Source organism: Marmota monax, unplaced genomic scaffold, assembly GCF_021218885.2.
Source record: "Marmota monax isolate L192 unplaced genomic scaffold, Marmota_monax_Labrador192_F-V1.1 WCK01_AAM20220418_F8-fsc00003, whole genome shotgun sequence".
Taxonomy (NCBI): domain Eukaryota; kingdom Metazoa; phylum Chordata; class Mammalia; order Rodentia; family Sciuridae; genus Marmota; species Marmota monax.
Window position 1 is genome coordinate 25,671,269 of NW_026694084.1, and position 18,874 is coordinate 25,690,142.

At 39.9% G+C, this 18,874-nt stretch overlaps 1 protein-coding gene across 1 annotated transcript in view; it reads left to right on the forward strand.

Moving 5' to 3' along the window:
- Window positions 1-2,523: 2,523 nt before the first annotated feature.
- Deptor (DEP domain containing MTOR interacting protein) overlaps window positions 2,524-18,874 on the forward strand; it is a 136,031-nt gene continuing 119,680 nt past the window's right edge. The window contains exon 1 of the mRNA XM_046464978.2: window positions 2,524-2,810. Coding sequence (XP_046320934.1) covers window positions 2,689-2,810 — 122 coding nt within the window. The 5' untranslated portion in view covers window positions 2,524-2,688. The remainder of the gene's footprint in view (window positions 2,811-18,874) is intronic.

The window sequence follows — 18,874 nt, forward strand, 5'->3', positions numbered from 1 at the left end:
TCCTCAACACTCATCCCCCATGATGTTTTGCCTCATTTCAGTCATAGAGCAATAGAGTTGTCCATCTGTGGATGGAGATCTTTGAAACTGCCCCCAAATAAACTTTTCTTCCTCTAAAATTGCTCTTGTTATTGGGTCTTTTGATGACAGCAATGAAAAAGCTGACTAAAACAGCACATAACAGCCCTATAAGGGAGAAATTACTATTCCTGTTTTGTCAATAGGAAATTGAAGCCCCCAAAAGTTAAGTGACTAGCAAAGATTACAAAGTTATAAATGACAGAATCAGGATAGAAACTCAGCATTTGAGTGAGAATCCCAAAAAAACTATTTGCTTGATGTTGTCATTTTTAGCACTGGGAATTAAACACAGGGCCTCCTGAATACTAGGCATATGCTCTATTGCTGAGATATAAATCCAGACCCCAAGCAAATTCTTGATATTCTATAAATAATTACTGAATTAAAGCATTAACTATTTCTGTTAAATGATTTTTATGCTTTATGCAGAATGAGGCTCTTATTTATTTAAATTTGTTATGTATAACGAATGCATTATAATTCATATTACACATATAGAGCACAATTTTTCATATCTCTGGTTGTACACAAAGTAGAATCACATCATTCAGGTCTTCATACATGTACTTAGTGTAATGATGTCCATCTCATTCCACCATCTTTCCTACCCTCATGTCCCTTCCCTTCCCCTCCCCCACCTCTGCTTTTCTCCTTTGCCCTATCTAGAGTTCATCTAATCCTCCCATGCCCCCATAACCACATTATGAATCAGCATCCTTAAATCAGAGAACAGAATGAGGCTCTTAAAATCACATGTAACTGAAACTATGACTCCCTGGGTCTACATTTCCACCATGATGTACTTAGAAACTTAAGAAACTTAGAGAATTTCTTTGAGCAAAAGAGTTGCCTGATATTTAGTGTTGGATATGAGAGAGAGTGTTATCCTGGAGTCTGGCTGAGCACGGCCTTGGGAGTCAGCAGAATTAGGGTTCAAAGGCTGCCTAACCTTCTATATAAAAAACTTTAGATAAGCTTTACCTGTCTGTGCTTATGCATATTTTTCTTTTGGTGCTGGAGATTCAAATCCAGGGTCTCATGCATGGCAGGCAAATACTATACCACTGAGTCACATTCCCAATCCTGTGATTAAGCTTTGTTAGTTGTAAATTGAAATCAATATTTAACTCTTAGGATTTTGAGGATAAATTAAACAATATAAACAAGGTGCCTGTGGTATATAAAACACATGATGAATGCTTAATGAGTTGTTGCAAGTTTCAGTTAATGTCAACACTAACATTGCAGCAGTTTGGCAAAGACTTGTATGATCTTCCTTTAAAAAAAAAACAAAAACAAAACGTGCTGAGTGAGGTGGCAGATGCCTGTAATCCCAACAGACTAGAGGCCAACTTAGAGGGCAGCCTCAGCAATTTAGAAAGAGACCCTCAGTAACTTAGTGAGACTCTGACTCAAAATTAAAATTAAAAAGGGATGGTGAGTTAGCTTAGTGGTTAAGCACCCTTGGGTTCAATCCCCAATACCAAAAAAGAAAAGGACATGATCAAATAAACATGCCCTCCCCGAAAATAAAATACAATACACTTGTAGAAGAGTAAATATAAATACTTTGAAATAGCAGAATTGATTGTATGTGTGTGTGTGTGTGTGTGCGCGCGCGCATGTACGTATAAACATGTATATGTAGGAGTTGGTTTTCAACTTCCTCTCAAATTCATTCTGTAAACAATGTCTCCCTGCTTCTCCTTTTTTGTTGGCGGTGCTGGAGATTGAACCCACGCTACCCATGTGCTAGTCTGTAAACTTCCACTCCATACCTGCAACTGAAAAATTATGTCTCTCAAGATAGTTGTGGAGCTCGATCCCAGATCTGTTTAATTTCAGGCCAGCGTTATGTATTGATCACACCGTCAAGTTATGTAAGTTGTCTTCGGTGAGAGTGGTCCGGGTGGAAGGAATGCTTAATTTTTCCATGCCTCGCGGTTGTGAAGGCTTGTAATACCTGCTACTCCGGGAGGCTGAGACAGGAGAATTGCGAGTTCAAAGCCAGCCTCAGCAAAAGTGAGGCGCTAAGCAACTCAGTGAGATCCTGTCTCGAAATAAAATACAAAGTAGGGTTGGGGATGAGGCTCAGTGGTCGAGTGCCTCTGAGTTCAATCCTCGGTATCACCCCTCATCCCAATTTTTTTCCATGTCCTGCAGTGACATGTATATCCTCTCTTGTGCACTACTGGGTGTACTGTTCTCATTCATTCTCTGCAATTTGGGCATGGGCAATATAATAAAAACGCAGGCTTTCATAGCAAGAGCTTTGCAGGGTAAAGGAAGGAAAGTCCCGGGAATTCATCCACAGCCAGCACACACAGCCCTGAGCCTGTGCCCAGCTCAGATGTTGATATTTTCCTCCCTCGGCCCCGCCCCCAGCCACGAGGGACTCCAGCCACGCCCCCAAGCTGAAGTTTCTGGGGCCGGACTCGCCTAGTGCCTCCGCTAACTCACAGGGATTCCCTCCCTAACCAATCTCGTCAGAGCATTGGGACTGCCCCGAACAAAGATGGCGGGAGAAGCCTCGGTGAGGGCAGACTGATTCGAACAGCAGAATCCCAGGCGGTTAGCCCAGGCAGTGGTAGCGGTGTGGCCCGGACCATGGAGGAGGGCGGCAGCACTGGCGGCGGTGGCAGCGACAGTAGCACTAGCGGGAGTGGCGGGGCGCAGCAAAGGGAGCTGGAGCGCATGGCTGAAGTCCTGGTCACTGGAGAACAGTTACGGTAAGACCAGAGACAGAGAGGGTGGGCTTGCTGTGGCACTGCCAGCCCGTGCCCGCTGCAGTCCTGCGCGCACGCGCGCCGTGTGTGGTGGCTTGCGAGTCTCTCCGGGCTCTGGGACAGGTGCAGACGCGTTGACAGTCCACGCTGCGCCGCGCCTTGCTGCTGCAGCGGCTGGACACGCACAGCGTGCCTGGCTGTCCGGGCAGGCACAGGCGAGCGGGTGGTGCGCGCTGCGCCCTAGCCTGGTTGCTGCAGCCCTGCGCCGGGATGAGTCGCTACCATCCGCCGCGCGCTCCCTCCTCCGAGGTACTTGGGCGCTGCCAATGCTCCCTGCTGATAGCCTGCACCTTGTCCGCCTGGAGAACCGAGGGTCGCTGTGTGGTCCGAGCTAACCCCAGCCCCTGTACTCCTAGAAGTCAGCCCAGTGATTGCTTCTGTTGTTTTCCTTTTTTGTGTCTGTTGGCAAGTCATACCTTATTCCTCATCTGTAAAACGGAGTCCATGCCTCCTTTTAAGGGTTGCTGTGGAAACTAAACAGAGAATTTTTCAGAAACCCTGAACCTATCTATCCTTTAATTGGCACATCATAATTATCCTTTGAGTCCGCCAGGGGGCGTGGAGGCACCTTGTCTAGTGCCCTTCTGCTGTGCCAACTTTCCCAGAGGTCACGTTTTGGGCCATGGACTCCATTGATCGCCCCAAGTCTGCAGCAAGAATTAGAATTTGTTAGGTCTCACAACACCCAGAAATGAGCGATAGTCTTCAGGGTCCTCCTGCTGTTTCCATCACTTCCTGTTCTGTGTTTGAGGATTGTAGTTATGGTCAGACTGGTTCTGCAGCTGCCCTTCGTGTGGTCATAAATCAGTTTGCCAGGAAAAAATAATCCATCTTTGCAGTGTTTCAGCCTCGACTTACACATGGGCCCCTGGCCCCACCAGAACCACGTGGGCCCTGGTTCCTTTTAGGTCTTGGTTTGAATTTCCCAGCTCATTTTGGTTTCTAGATGACTGTTTCAGGACCTGATGGAGAATCTTGCAAACATTCCTGAAGGTTTGGTAGACACCAGCTTGCAGCACTTAGTTTGAGGAAGTAAATTTTGGATGTCGGAATTCGTGTTACAAAAGACAAATTGCACATTTATATACCTTGTTGAATTTTTTGAATGTATAGTCAAAAGTAAAGGGACTAAAAACTTGTTTCCCTTCAAGAATGTTTTCTAACTAAGATTTGAAGTAAAGCTCTTCTGAAATAATCTGAAACACTTTGTTTTTAATAGTTTGATTTCTTTGTTTTTCATTACTATGTTGTCTTTTTTAGAGTTCTTCCTTGGATAAGGTTACTTGCTTTTTATTTCTTTTACAAATACTAGGTTGTGTAGTAACTCCCTTTGTCCAGCAAGCTCTTTGTCCTTCAGAGTGCAGCTTAAATGCCCTTTCTTATGGGTCTCCAGAGCATTTGTACTCCCCTCTTCCCTGGCTCCTCTCCACCCTGCAGCAGATTTGAGGGTCATCTATGGGCAAGTGAGTGAAAAGATAGAAGGTTGTCACTCAGGAGTTAGAACTGAGTTTGAATTTCTGCTCCACCACTCATTCCAGGGGTCATCATTAGGTTTGTTTTGAGGAGGCCTTTGAGTTGGAGTGAATCCTGGCCATGTTAACCCTCAACTAGTGTAGGACCTTGGACAAGTTATTTAATTTAGAATGATGATAATAATGAAATTTACCTTGTAGGTTGTTATGAAGACTAGATGCATTAGTGCTTAAAACAGAGCATGATATGTAAGTATCCTATCAGCATTAGCTATTGTAATTAATTCATTCATTTCTCTGAGCCTCTGTTTCCTCAGCGGTAAGATGGCAACAGAGATAAGAGTATTTTATGAGAGGCTCCTGAGAATTGGCCCTGAGCTTCCTGTAACACCACATGTCACTTCCAGTTACATAAAACCTGGCAGGAAGGACTAGAGCTGTTATGAGCATATGTTACAGACCCAGGCCGCCTGGGTTCTTGTTCTGTCTCCACCATTTATTAATTTTTGTGACTTTGGGACAATTTACTTTTAACCTCTCTTGCCTCTCCTCTATGGAAAAGAGATTCTTTTAATTAAGACTTTCAATATTTTAATTGATTTCAAAATTTTTCAATTCCTTTTAAATCATTTTTTATAAATGACAGTAGAGTGAATTTTGACATCATACATATATGGAATAAAACTTCTCATTCCTCTGGTTGCATGTGATGTGTAATTACACTGGTCATTACTCTATATGAACATATATGATAGATGTATATGACATATATATGAAATAAAAAACATACATGAAAGATTCTTAGATTTAAATTTTCTTATTTTATTGGTACTGGGGGTGGAAACCAGGACCTCAAACAAGTTAGGTAAACACTCTACCACTGAGCTCTATCCCAGCCCTTTTTATTTTGTTTTGAGATAGGGTCTTGATAATTTGCCCAGGCTGGCCTTAAATTTGTAATTCTTCTGCCTCAGCCTCCCCAGTAGCTGGGATTACAGATGTGCACCAACACATCCAAGTTAGAAAGGGAAGTCTGGTGACAGTCCTCCCTCAGGAGTTTTGGGAGCATGAAGTGAGATGCTACATGTAAAAGTTTTAGTAAATGTTAGTCATTTAATTTTACTTTGGAAAATTTTAATCATTCTATTTGTTATTTCAGTCATTTTATTACTGTGACTAACACATAGTAATTTCTTAATAAATGTTTGGATGAGTGTTCTATGTAATCCAGTATACTTCTATTAGTACAGCTTAATATGATATTTAATTAACACTTAGGGATCAGCGTGGCTGTATGCCTGGCTTCCTGATTACTGGAGGGTGGAAACTTGGTCATCTTTTTGCTACTGTCACAATGTGTTCTTCTGTCCCCAGCTTGCTCTCTTAACTGTATGATTGTGGCCACTTTGTGATGACCAGGCCTCTGGCCTTTAATTGTTTCACACATACCCTGGCTTCGCCTCTGCCTTCTCTTGCCTTTGCATTGGTTTCTGGGCCATCAGTGATAAGGTTGGGATCATGAGGAAAGAGGAAGCCATCGACTGAGGTGTGAGATAAAAAGTTAGGCTTCCAAACTCAATTCTGTTCACTTCCTTTTCCTTTCTCTTTAGTTTTGTAGCTCTGGTCCCTGGGGCAATTCAGTGAATCTTTGCAGCCCTTACACCCTTGCAGATTGGAATACTATCCTCCCACATAAGATTTGTGGTGGTGGATCAGATGGGGTACGACATGGGAAGGCTCCCTGTAAAATAAGTCAGTAGACCCAGAAGAGTGTTGTTGTGAATATTATCTGCTCCAGATGGGAAGTTGGAGGCTGGCTGCATGATGCTCACACTTTTCTGCAGTTCATTGCATAAGAATAACACATCTAACATCTGCTGCTTTCCTTTCCATCTTGACTACAGGACCCTTTTCCTAATTCTCTTTGTGCTTTTCCCTTGTCTTAAAAGATTTTGCTTCCTTGTCCAATTATTTCCTATGTTTTTGCATCTAGGAATGCATTTGGATCCCTGCCCCCAGGTTGGGTCATAATAAAAACGTCAGATAGTAACAAGCGTTGGTGAGAATGTGGAGAAATTAGAATTTTCTCACACTATTGGTGGTGAAGTAAAATGGGATAGCCCCTTTGGAAAACAATTTGGTAGTTCCTCAAAGATGAAACATAAAAACCCAGAAATTCCATTCCTTGGCATATTCTCAGAGAAGTGAAAGCATCTGGCCACAGATATCCACATTGTTATTCATGAAAACAGAAACAGCTCAAATATTCATCAGCTGATGAACGAATAAACAAAACATGATCAGTCTTTTAGTGGAATGTTATTCACCAACAAAAAGGCAAAGTACTGATGGATGCTACAACATGGATGAACTTTGGCAAGATCACCCATAAAAAAAGCCGGACTAAAAGGACAAATATTGTATGACTCCATTTCTATGAATTGTCCAAAATAGGCAAATAAATAAAAAGTCAGAAAGTAGATTGGCAATTGTCAGGACAGCAGAAGGGGGAATGGAGGGTAACTGCTAGTGAGTATGGAGTTTCCTTTTGGGCTGATGAAATGATCTAACCCTGATTTGTATGATGGTTGCACACACAACTCAAGATATAGTTAAAACCACTACATTGTGTACATTAAATGGGTGAATTGTTTGGTATGCAAATTATATTCCAGTAAAGCTGTTACAAAAATGCATTTAGATAAAACATTGGGATGGTAGAAGACAAAAATAGTAAAACTTTTTAGTTGCTGTATTTTTATTGCCCCCAAAATACAATGATTTTTTTTTATCACTAATTAAATAACATTATTACAATACCACTGGGATATGTGTGTGTGTTTATTTTTAGCGGTGTATAATAATTATACTTAATAGTGGATTTTTTTTACATTCTTGTACATGTACACAATATAACAATATAATTTGGTTGACTTCACTCCTTAGAACTTCCCCTTCATTTCCCCTCCTGGTGGGACTGATATTTTACATATACATTATCATAGTGTTTTGTTGACAATAGAACAGAGAAGAGGTACTAGTCAAGAAAATATTCTCTGAATGTTCTTAATTTTTTAAGCTTCTTTAAAAAAAACACTTTTAGTTATAAATGGACACAGTACCTTTATTTTATTTATTTATTTTTATGTGGTGCTGAGGATCAAACCCCGTTCCTCACACATGCTATCAAGACCTCTACCACTGAGCCACAACCTCAGCCCAAAATATTCCTAATTTTAAGATAATCAACTGCATGTAAATAATTCATATTAAGTGTCTTATGCTATGATTTTTCAAATCATTAGTTATTTTTATGGGTTGTAGATGTAAACCTATTATTTTGAAATGTAGTTATCCATTTGTAACTATGACACTAATTGGGACATCAAAATTCTACCTCCTGTTTCTTCCAGGACTAATCCTGGAGGTACTTACAGAGAAAGATGTTTGTAATAGAACATTTTAAAACAAAGAAGCCTAAAAATATCAGTTTGTTCTTTTTGTAGTAATGGTGAGAATGATCATCAAAACAATAACAATAGCCAGGAACGGTGGTGCATACCAGTGATCCCAGGTACTCCATAGGCTGAGTCAGGAGGATCCCAAGTGAAAGGTCAATCTGGGCAACTTAGCCAGACCCTGTCTCTGAATAAAATAGTTTAAAGGGGCTGGGGATGTAGTTCAGTGGTAGAGCATTCCTGGATTCCATCTCCAGTACCACCAAGAGAAAAAACAATAACACTTAGTCAGCTCTTATTACCTGCCTCGGTCTCTTCTAAATGTTAATGCCTTTACTCTTCATAGCAACTCTGTGTAGTGATTACTCTCAATACCCACATTTTACAGATGAGAAAATGGAAACACAGAGCATTGAAACTGGCTATAGGTCAGTCAGCCAGAAAGTGGTAGAGTTGAGAGTCTCTGCTCTGAAGCAAGATGTCATGCTGCAATTTAACATTGTCTCATCTAGTGACTCAGAGGGTTAAAGAAAATAGAACACTAAAATTTAAAACAGAATCATGTGTATGAGACTGGCACATTTATAGTGTGACAACTTTTGCAAACAAAAAAAAAAAAGTCGGCAAATGGTTTTTCCATTCTGTTGGGGAAAATCTAATTTATTCCTAGAAGTGTTTATGTTTTGACAAGACAGGATTCTCATTTTCTTTACTAAATATTAAACTGGGTCTTTTTTGCCATGTGGTTTTGAAATTTTAATTTGGGCTTCATTTATTCTGAATTTTGTCACCATTTTAATGGGAGGATAAATTGCAGTTAGTTCACTGTTTTGCCATGGATGAGCATGGGAGTAGGGTGGAAAAGAGAATTAAGAATATAAGAGGAATGCTTAAGTAATGAGAGAAAATGTTTCTAGCATTTCAGTTATTCTCTTCTATCTAGAGTAATTATTCTAATTACAACAATCTTATCCAGTCACTAAAGCCAGTTCCCTAAAAGCAATTTACTAGGCAATAGGTTTTAGCAACGTAGGAAGTCACAGTTTTTTCAGAATTTTTGCTCTAACAGACTGTGTTCCAAGCTCTCCTTGCTATTGCCTTTTTTATAAAAAATATGTTCACTAATGTATTGTCTTGCTCTCCTGGATTTGCTTTGCAAATGTCAAGGCACTATGCAGATAAAAGGTAAAAAAACAAACAAACAAAAAGACAGTTGATCCAAAGACCAACATGCAATAAATCAAATATAAGATAAGGAAATTAGAAAACACCAAATAGGAAAAGGAGGAATAATTTTTTTGGGGGAGGGCATACTGGGGGTTAAACTCAGGGACACTCAAGGACTGAACTACATCCCCAACTCTATTTTGTAAGAGACAGGGTTTCATTGAGTTGCTTAGTGCCTTTCTATTGCTGAGGCTGGCTTTGAACTCGTGATCCTCCTGCCTCAGCCTCCCAAGCTACTGGGAGGAGAAATGATTTTTTTAAAACTTTGAACCTAACAAACTCTTCAGGTTCTTTAGAACCCTAAGTATGTCTTAGTGGGTTGGTAGCCCTTATTGATGACATCAATCTGGAAGCTTAGCTCCACTGGATACTATAACAGAAGGGAACTGCTGGCAAACTACCTCCCCAGAAGCTGCTACTAAAATCTAGGTACCCAAACATGGAGGTGATGCAATTTTATTCTTTTATATAACAGAGAAGTCAAGAAATTACTGCCTATACAGATTCAAAAGTTGGTGGGGGCAGGGGCGGGGAATGGAAGCTAAGTGTAGAGTATTAAATTGCCTTTGGATCAGCATACAGACCCCTTTCCTGAGAATGTCATTTCTGCTTCACAAATTGGATCTGAGGTCAGGGAACACAATCCTGGCGGATAGGAGACACTCAGTAAAGGCTTCTTTCTTCTGTGGAGGGAGAGTATATAAAACTACTTTGTAACTTGCAAAAACATGCAAATGAAAGACACCTAGTAAATGTTCAATAAATGTGGAATTATACCCCTTGCAGTTATTTTTACATATAACTTAAAAAAAAATGACCTGAGTATTACTTGTTTGTGGATGATATGTGTGTGGTTGTTTCTTAAAAGGCCAGTGCTGATGTTTAAATTATGGTTTCTGTCAGTTTTGGAATCAGTAATCCTGAAAATAAGTTAAATAAGAGAATTCAAGGTGAAGGAAGACCACTGTCTTCTCCTGTTATTTTTAGTACTCATTTGGATCAGGAACTTATTTCCCTTAATTAGTTTGTGACTCTTAAATGGTGAGTGTCCATGAGTGCAGTGATTAGGAAGAGAAAGGAAGCAGCAGTCAGTCCCTGTGTGTATGGAATGTTCACACCTTCCCTCCCTCCCTCCCTCCCTCCCTCCTTCCTTCCTTCCTTCCCTCCCTCCCTCCCTTCCCTCCTTCCTTCCTTCCTTCCTTCCTTCCTACTGGTGATTGAACCCAGGGGGGCTCTATCACTGAGCACATCCTGAGCCCTTGTTAATTTTTTGTTTTGAGACAGAGTCTTACTAAGATGCCCAGGCTGACTGGCCTCAAACTTGGAATTCTCCTGCTTCAACCTCCTGAGTCACCAGGATTGTAGGTATGGCCACCATGTCTGGCATGATCATGCCTTTCTAGCAAAGAGTGGTAGCCACCAGATCTGAGTCTTTAACTAAACTTGTAAGCTTATGTCAGGGACTATTTTTATGGATTAGTAGATACTTGGGGGCCACCGTGGAGATGCAGTGGGGGGAGCTGGCTTAGTGGATCAGGCAGCATGCTTGCAAGCAGCTGTTCCCATGGTGATACCAGCAGGAGCAACTTGAACTATTGTCAGCGGGGCTGGCTGGAATGGTTTCATCCTTTGAAGTGTTCACAGCACTAACTTACTTACGTCTGCACACAGAGTCATTTTTTTCTGTATCTTTTATGCTTTGTTTTTGCTATACTGAAAATTGAATCTAGGAATGCTTTACCACCGAACTACATCTCCACATCTTTTATTTATTTATTTTTTTTCATTTTGAAGCAGAGTCTCACCGAGTTACCCAGGCTGGCCTCAAACTTGTGGGTCCTCTTGCCTCCAGCCTCCCTAGTAGCTGGGATGGCAGGGGTGCGCCATTGCGCCTGGCACTTTGCTGTATAGGGAAGCCAAGATGGAGCATTGAAACACACCAGGGAGTGTGGGCTAAGATACCCTTTTGTATCCCTAGTTTTGAGATACCAGCTGTTGCTGTGGTGTAGCAAAAGGGGACAAATGCCAGGGCCTGCAGCTTGAGGAAGCCCAGGGCAGCTGCAGAGGCAGGTAGCTTGAGCCAGGGAAGGCTGAGGTCTGTCCACTTCTAACCCCCAGGCTGCTTGCTGATGGTTGTGTAGTTTGATTTGATTCTGTCTCCTTACAGTCCTTGTACTACAGATTTCTGATTCTACTATTTTCCTAGGAACTCTCTTTATTGAGCAAACTTAACTTCATGAAGGGGTGTGTACCCTAGAGGGGTGGGAGTTGCAAGGATGCCTGAATGAAAAAGACAAATGTCACATATTCTACGAATCTTAGGTCTCATGCCCCAAATAACAAATTTATTTTAATACCTGAATTTGCAATAAGTATTAAGCTCATGTTAATAATTATTCAATATAATGCAATAAGCAGAAAACCTGAGAAACACTGAAATGAGATCATTCAAAAATCTAAGCATGGGTATGCTGAAGATGCTTTTGGACATTTGGGTCAAAGAACATTTAGAAAAGAGAATGTGCCTCTATCATAGGGAAGATGACTTCCATAGAAACTCTTGAAGGGCCAGGGCTTAAAAGAAAAGAATCATACAGCCCTTAAACACAGGATGTGGGATGAAAAAAAAAGCCTGCATTGTGGGAAACTGGGCCAGAAGTGGGCTGTCAGGTTCTGGACTGCCCTGACTCTGAAGTGTTCTTTGACCTAACAAGCCTGTGGTAAACCACTTGATCTGGAAATTTGGACAAAATCTTAGAGGTGATGATAATCATCTAGAGAAGGGGCCTACGGATGATAGGGAAGTGTTGGGTCCTGGTCTATGCATTTACTTTTGCATTACGTCCTTGACTCCTTACAATAATTCTGTTACTGCCTTTTTTTAAAATGGAAGAGATCACCACATAAGCAGTTTGCCCAATATCACATAAGTGGTAGGTATGGAACCTTGTTTTGGTTCCTTGATTTTGAATCTAGGCCTTTCAGAGTCCTAACAAGGTGCAAGCAACTGTGGAAGTAACCAGCCAAAATATCAAGAATTAAGGTTCTTGCTCCTTGCCTTCCAGTCGCAATCTATGGTGGCAGGCATAGGGAAAAAGCATCATGGGCATAATAATTTGAAAGTAATAATTTGAATGGACAATGTATACGTTGCTTTAAACAATGAAGGGCATTTCTTAGTTATGTAACATTAATTTCAGGTGAGCCTGGGTCAGAATTTCAGGTCTCAGCTGGGCACGGTAGTTACACCTGTAATTTCAGTAGCTCTGGAGGCTGAAGCAGGAGGATCGTGAGTTCAAAGCCAGACTGAGCAACTCAGTGAGGCCCTGTCTGTAAATAACATATAAAACAGGACTGGGGATGTGGCTCAGTGGTTAAGTGCCTCTGGGTTCAATCCCTGGTACAAAAGAGAGAGAGAGAGAGAGAGAGAGAGAGAGAGAGAGAGAGAGAGAGAGAGAAAGCCAGGTCTCCAGATCTTTTTCTCTTCAATTCTTGATTCTCCTCTTTGCATTAGCTTTGTCCTGATGGAGACAAAGCTATCGCTGTTGTCAGTCCATGGCCATCAACCATGTGATAGGAGATTTTACTATCACATTTATCTTAACTTCAGCTTTGATCTTTTTAAGCCATCTTAAATCAGACCTTCAGGATCTTAAGGCAGAGCATCATCCAGCATTGGTTGTCTTCACCTCACCATTTGCAGTTTTGTGGCAAGGAGGATGGTGTTCCCCTGGTTATCTTAGATCAGTCAGAATCCCCCTTGGTAGCTGCTATCCTTTGGAGAGGGAGTGAGTGAGTGTTGGGGTAATAGATAAGCACAGCTTCCTCTGCAGAAGGTCACTTGGACTTAATGATGAGACACCAGAGGAGGGTATGATATTATTAAGGCAAAACTTAAGGAGAAATACTTTAAAGCTGGGAGGGAAGGAAGTTTATACACAGACAAAAAAAAAAAAAATAGAAAAGCCTCAGAACTGACAGAGTGGGAAAGGTTGGGAGCTGTTGGCATGTTTCTTGGACCTGACTGCTTTCAACATAGTTCCCTACAAAAGTCCTCCAAGATGGTGGCCTGTTGATCATCCCCACATTTGCCCCCTCTATTCCTTATTTGGAAGATACGGCCCCGTTGTTCAAACATTTACTCAGTAATAGAGGTAAAATAAAACTCTCAACACATGACTACAGTTGCAAATGGCTCAAGTTCAAGTTGGAAGGAATGATTTTTGTACTACTTGAATTTTGATGTCTTTCCAAGAAACACCTCCACCCAGAGAGAGTCCCAGCCAAAACTGTCTATAAGTTATTTCTTTGTATAAGCAAAGCTGCTTGAGGAATAATTAAGATGCAGACTTTCTGGGAAAGTTGCAAAATGGTGTTTACTTATATAACTCAGCAGAGGTCACACGTGTCAATATAATTTGTCAATATTTTTTCTTCCCTCTCTATAAATTAGAAATTGAAAGTACCTTTGATTGCCACGGAGGCATTTTTTTTTCTATTCTTAATTTGATTTAAGCTTATAACTCAGTTTACCATTGCACTGACATAACATTCTTAACTCTGGCCTTGACTTTGTGCTTCATCTTGCTGTAAACATAATAGAACTAAATAGAAATAAAACTGGTTTTATTCTTGGTTAATAATGTATGAGTTTATCTTTTATTTTTTAAAAATATGTAGCGTGTGCACAAACCCTTTATGCTGAAGTTCTGACAAGCAATTGTGACATAAACAGCATGAATTTTCTTTACTTGTGTCAGCTGCGAAAGAGAGAAGCTCCAGTTAAACCCACTGAGAAGCATCTTGATGTCTAAGAAACAGGGCTCAGAGTTGGCACATGTGTCTACTTGTTCAACACCGGCTGACTTCACACTAGCCAGAGCTTTAAGCCTAGAGGAGCAGAGTCCAATTACTGAGGACTTTATTATAATTTACACTCGTGTCTGTCAATTGAAGGTGCAACAGCTAGGGCCAGAAATTCCTTAGAAACCACTCTTCTTATGGGCCGAGACTTGTTGATCCTTATATTACCATGGAACAAACGGTCTAATTATTGACATGTTTAATTAACCAAAAGAGGTCACTTCAATGATCTCCCTATTAGCTCTATTTTGGGTGGTTATTTTGCTGCTAGATTGCTTCTTTTCTAAAAGGGATAGGAGAGGAAGTTGGTTTGGCTATGTATCAGTTCTGAAAGAATGTTTATTCAGGGAGGCATTTGAAATCTGTGAGGATTTGAAGATTTTCTGGACATTTTCAGTTCTTCCATCTCTTCCCTGTCCCATCTGTATTCTTAGATTTCCTGGTTGAAGCCAGATCTTCTGGGAGTGCTGGGGGCAGGGTTATAATAAAGATCTCTTCTCCCCAGGTTCTTGAGATTCAGAACATCTCCCTGCCACCTGTAACTTCTACCTGATACAGAATTGATCCTTCAGCCTCTGCCAGAAAAAAAACCTCAGTGGCCTGTACTCAATCTCTTCCTAATAAGCTTCTAAATAAATGGGCTGAGGGTGGGGGTCCATCACTGTAGCACCCCTGTATATGGACTCTAACATGCATATTGGGAAATCATTGCAATCTTTATTGATGGCTTATGTGAAAGGAGATTTTACTATCACATTTATCTCAACTGTCCTTAAAAGACCATGTACCTATAATAAAATAGAACAATTTGTTTTACTTACTAAATGAAAGTGCTGTTATTAATAGAACATAGCAAGAATTAGTTAATGAAGATGTCTAAGGTTCCTGGGAATTCAGCCTTCATGGAGATTACAATGCAGTGTGTAAAAATGCTTATTTAAAACTACACTTAGGGGGCTGGGGCTATAGCTCAGTGGTAGAGTGCTTGCCTAGCATGTGTGAGGCACTGAGTTCGATCCTCAGCACCACATTAAAAATAAATAAATAAATAGATAGATAAATAAATAAATAAAAATAAAGGCATTCTGTCCATCTACAACTACAAAAAAATTAAAAAGATAAAATAAAACTACACTTAGATCTATTCGTCTTATTCAGAGGTTATATCTGAGAAATGCAATTAATCACTTAAAACTACACACATCAGAGTGCAGACATTTATGAAGCATTAGGCTGCATGGCTTTGAGACTCATGTCTGAATTACCTGCTTAACCTGAAGTGCCTTCCATGGTACAAGGTTGTCCCAGTGAGTATGTGTTTTTCAAAGGGCAGATGTTTTCTTCTCCAAGAGCCTTTATGTCTTACTTGATAATTCTCCTAGATGAAGATCAAGGCATTTGGTGACCTATTTTCCCTAACCCCTGAGACTTAAGGAATGGGAGGTATAGCAAAGAGAGAAGTTTTCTAAATCAGAAGGCCAAATCTCACTGACAAATTTCTTATTCTAGTGCCTTAAAAGAATGGGTTCTCTGTCTGCTGTGAGCCTCCTGGAACCTTGTGCAGACTGTCACCATGGGGGCTACAACATTTTTGCCCCCCTTATATGGTGAGGTGGGAAAATATATAATATGTTATAGTGCAGATTAAGAAATGGTGTTTTAATCAACTTTTTGTAAACAAAAGACCTGACAAGAGCAGTGTAGAGGAGGAAAAGTTTATTTTGGCTCACACTTTCAGAGGTTCAGTCAGTAGTTATCCAACACTGGGCCCAAGGTGAGGCAGGACATCATGGTGGAACTGTTGGCAGAGGAAAGCAGCTCAGGACCTAGAAACCAGGAAGCAGAGAGAGCAAAATACACCAGGAACAAAATACAAACCCCAAAGGTATGTATGCCTCCAGTGACAAGTTTCCTCCAGCCACACCCTACCTGCCTACAATTACTACCCAGTTACTCCATATCGGTAAATTAATCTGCAGATGAGGTTACAGTGCTCGTAATCTAATCGCATCACCACTGCACATTTCTTGTTTTGTCTCCAGCTTTGGAGGGATGACTCATATCTAAATCTTAACAAATGGCTTTATTAGTAATCCACAAATACAGATGATAGTCAAGAAGGGAGGGAGCCCAGGTCCTCCACTCTCTTAGTATTCTATAAAGAGCTAGGTATGAACTGGAAACTGCCTGGCACACAGTGGGTTTCTGTTCCACAGGGGGAATCCTGTCTCTCTGTCACTGTCTTCCTGTAGTGCAAGCATGAGAATGACCGAATGACCTTATCTCTGCTGGGCATTTACTGTGAACTCAGGCACTGAAGGGCCTGAACTGGAAATGCTGAGTATCTAGCACCTGGAAATCTTGGGGGCTGAGTTGAAGGCACAGTCTTTTCTACTGGGGAAAGTCCCTACTCCCTGTCCACCAGCACACTGCCTGACAAATCAAGCTGAGCTTCTGAGGTCATATCCACAAATCCTGCATGTCCCTCCAGCCTGGCAGGACTGTGCACTATCCAAGGTGAGGTATGGCACCTCATTCATTCTTACGTCCAAAGCTTCCTTGCTTAAAGGCCAGGAAGAAACATATCATTATTTCAATGCCACACTTACAGTTTTTACTTACCCTGAGGTTTTGAAACAAGGAATTTTGCAAATGAGAGTGTTAAGCCAAAGGTTACATTAGGTTATATCTTTTAACCTTTGACTATTTTTAATTGCTTAACACTGAACTTTCATCTGTTTTCCTTCTGCCAAGATAGAAGGATAAATTATTCATTGGGAGCAGATTTTAAATTTTATTACTAGGCTATCAATTGCAATATTTGTGGGCTTGGTGTTATTTTGATTTTTTTTAGCTTTTTCAAGAAATAGTAATAGTATAATGATAGCTAGTATTTATTGAGCTCATACTGTGTGCCAAGTAGTATGATAAGCATTTCATGTGAATTACATCATTTAATTTAAGAGTACGTAGCATCTGTTCCATTTGTGAGTTGGGGATGCAGAAGTTTAGAGCTTAAGAAACTTGTCCCAGGGCACAAGGTAAGCCAGTGGAAGCTGGAATTACAATCCATAGCCTCATTTAAAAGTCATGCTCTTTGAGGGTTCGGTACACAACTGGGCTCAGCCTTAAGCCACTGAAGCATGGAGGTCAGAGTTGGAGCATGTGACCATTGTGGACATGGAGCCTGCACCTTTGAAATTTGACTAATCTCTGAATATTTCTGTCTATAATGGACAAAAATTAAACTTACATATATGATAATCATGCCAGCTACTTATATGAAAATGATCTCATTAATTCATTAAGAATCAAGAAATACTTAAAAGCTCTAAAAGCTTAGGTTGGTTATATAAATGATTATTTTTCTCTACCATGTATGTCTAGTTACTGGTGAGTATGAATATAGTAAATATGTCAGATTCACTTTCGTGCGTATTACTTGGAGTTACTATTATGCATTGTTGATTAAAAATACTAGTAGTTGTGAATATGAACCTACTGGTCATATTTTAGGCTCTGGAAGAAAACTTATCTCTGCTTTTTTGTGTGAAATTTAACCCTAGAAAAATGAATATTCTTAGACTGAATATGCTATATATATATAGAATAAATTATCCAGTAGGATTTCATACAAGAAACATTTTTATGTAGTTTAGAAATTATTTAGTACTGTGTAGATCAAGAACATTTTAAGATATTGCTCAACTTCTGTTTAGATATAGAAGCCTGAGATATTTTCACTTAATTAACTGTAAGATTCTTACTATAGATGCCATCGCATAAAGACTTTGACTCATTATCCTCAAAAAGTAAAAGATTAAAATAGCGAAATAAGCACAGGACATTTAGCTCAACACCCTTGCACTTTCTTTGTAGGCATGGACAAGGCCATAATTTTATGATCATAGATTTTCACACCAGATCTCGAGATGTGGTGGAAAATAGGACCTGTAGTTTAGGGGCTGATTTTAGGGTCAGAAGAATACAAAATTCTAAGGATCACAGATTCTTGGAATCTAGATAGAAAAAAATATAAAGATCTTCTAAGCTCTAAGGGGATGTTTGGGCATAATGCTACAATTTTCAAGTGTTCTGAGAGAAGATTCATTTGGGGAAAAAAGAGGATAAAGAGTATTTTTAAGGGGAATATGTAATCTTGCATGGTTTTTGGATAAATGGGCTCTCTAAGCAGAATCAGAGGCTGTCTCTAACTGAATTCTATTGACTAATGCAAATTAAAGTTCATAGTTTCCTTTTCTGTAAAATGGGAAGAGTAAGTAATGTGTTTGATGCCAGTAAAGTTCTTAGGATAGACCTAGCATGTAGGAAATGCTCATTTTAGTTACTGTTATTAATAATGACAAACAGGCTAACATGACTCAGTTAATATTTAGAAAGCACCTTTTCTTCAATTATGAACTGCAGGTACAGAATTTATTCATGGTATTGCACACAGGACTTAAAAATGATATATGAAAATCAATCTTATATATGTCAAAGATAGAAAAAAACTATGGCTGCTCACTTTATAAATAAAGTTTTATTAGAATTCAGCCATTTTATATTATGTACGGCTGCTTTTGTGCTACAACAGTAGTTAACGGCAACAAAAACTGTATTACCTCTGAAACCAAAAATATTTACAGTCTGTCCCTTGATAGAAAAAAATTGTATATTGAAAAGTGAAAAAAAAAAAATTGTATGTGTATGTGTGTGGTTTGTGTATAGATACACAAGGAAAACTTGCCAGACGTTCCCGACGTTCTTCAAATGAGATATAAATCCTTGGTAGACTTATAAATTGATGTTTATGTGATCACTTCCATTTTAAAAGCTTTATGTTTTACAGTAGGAAATCAAGCATAGAAACATTCTGATAATTTTGACCAAGGGTCAATAAGGCTTTTACTTAAATAATCAGTCATATGGATTCTAAACCTTCATTTTCTAATTATTTCCCCCTTGTCATGGATGTGTAATAGCA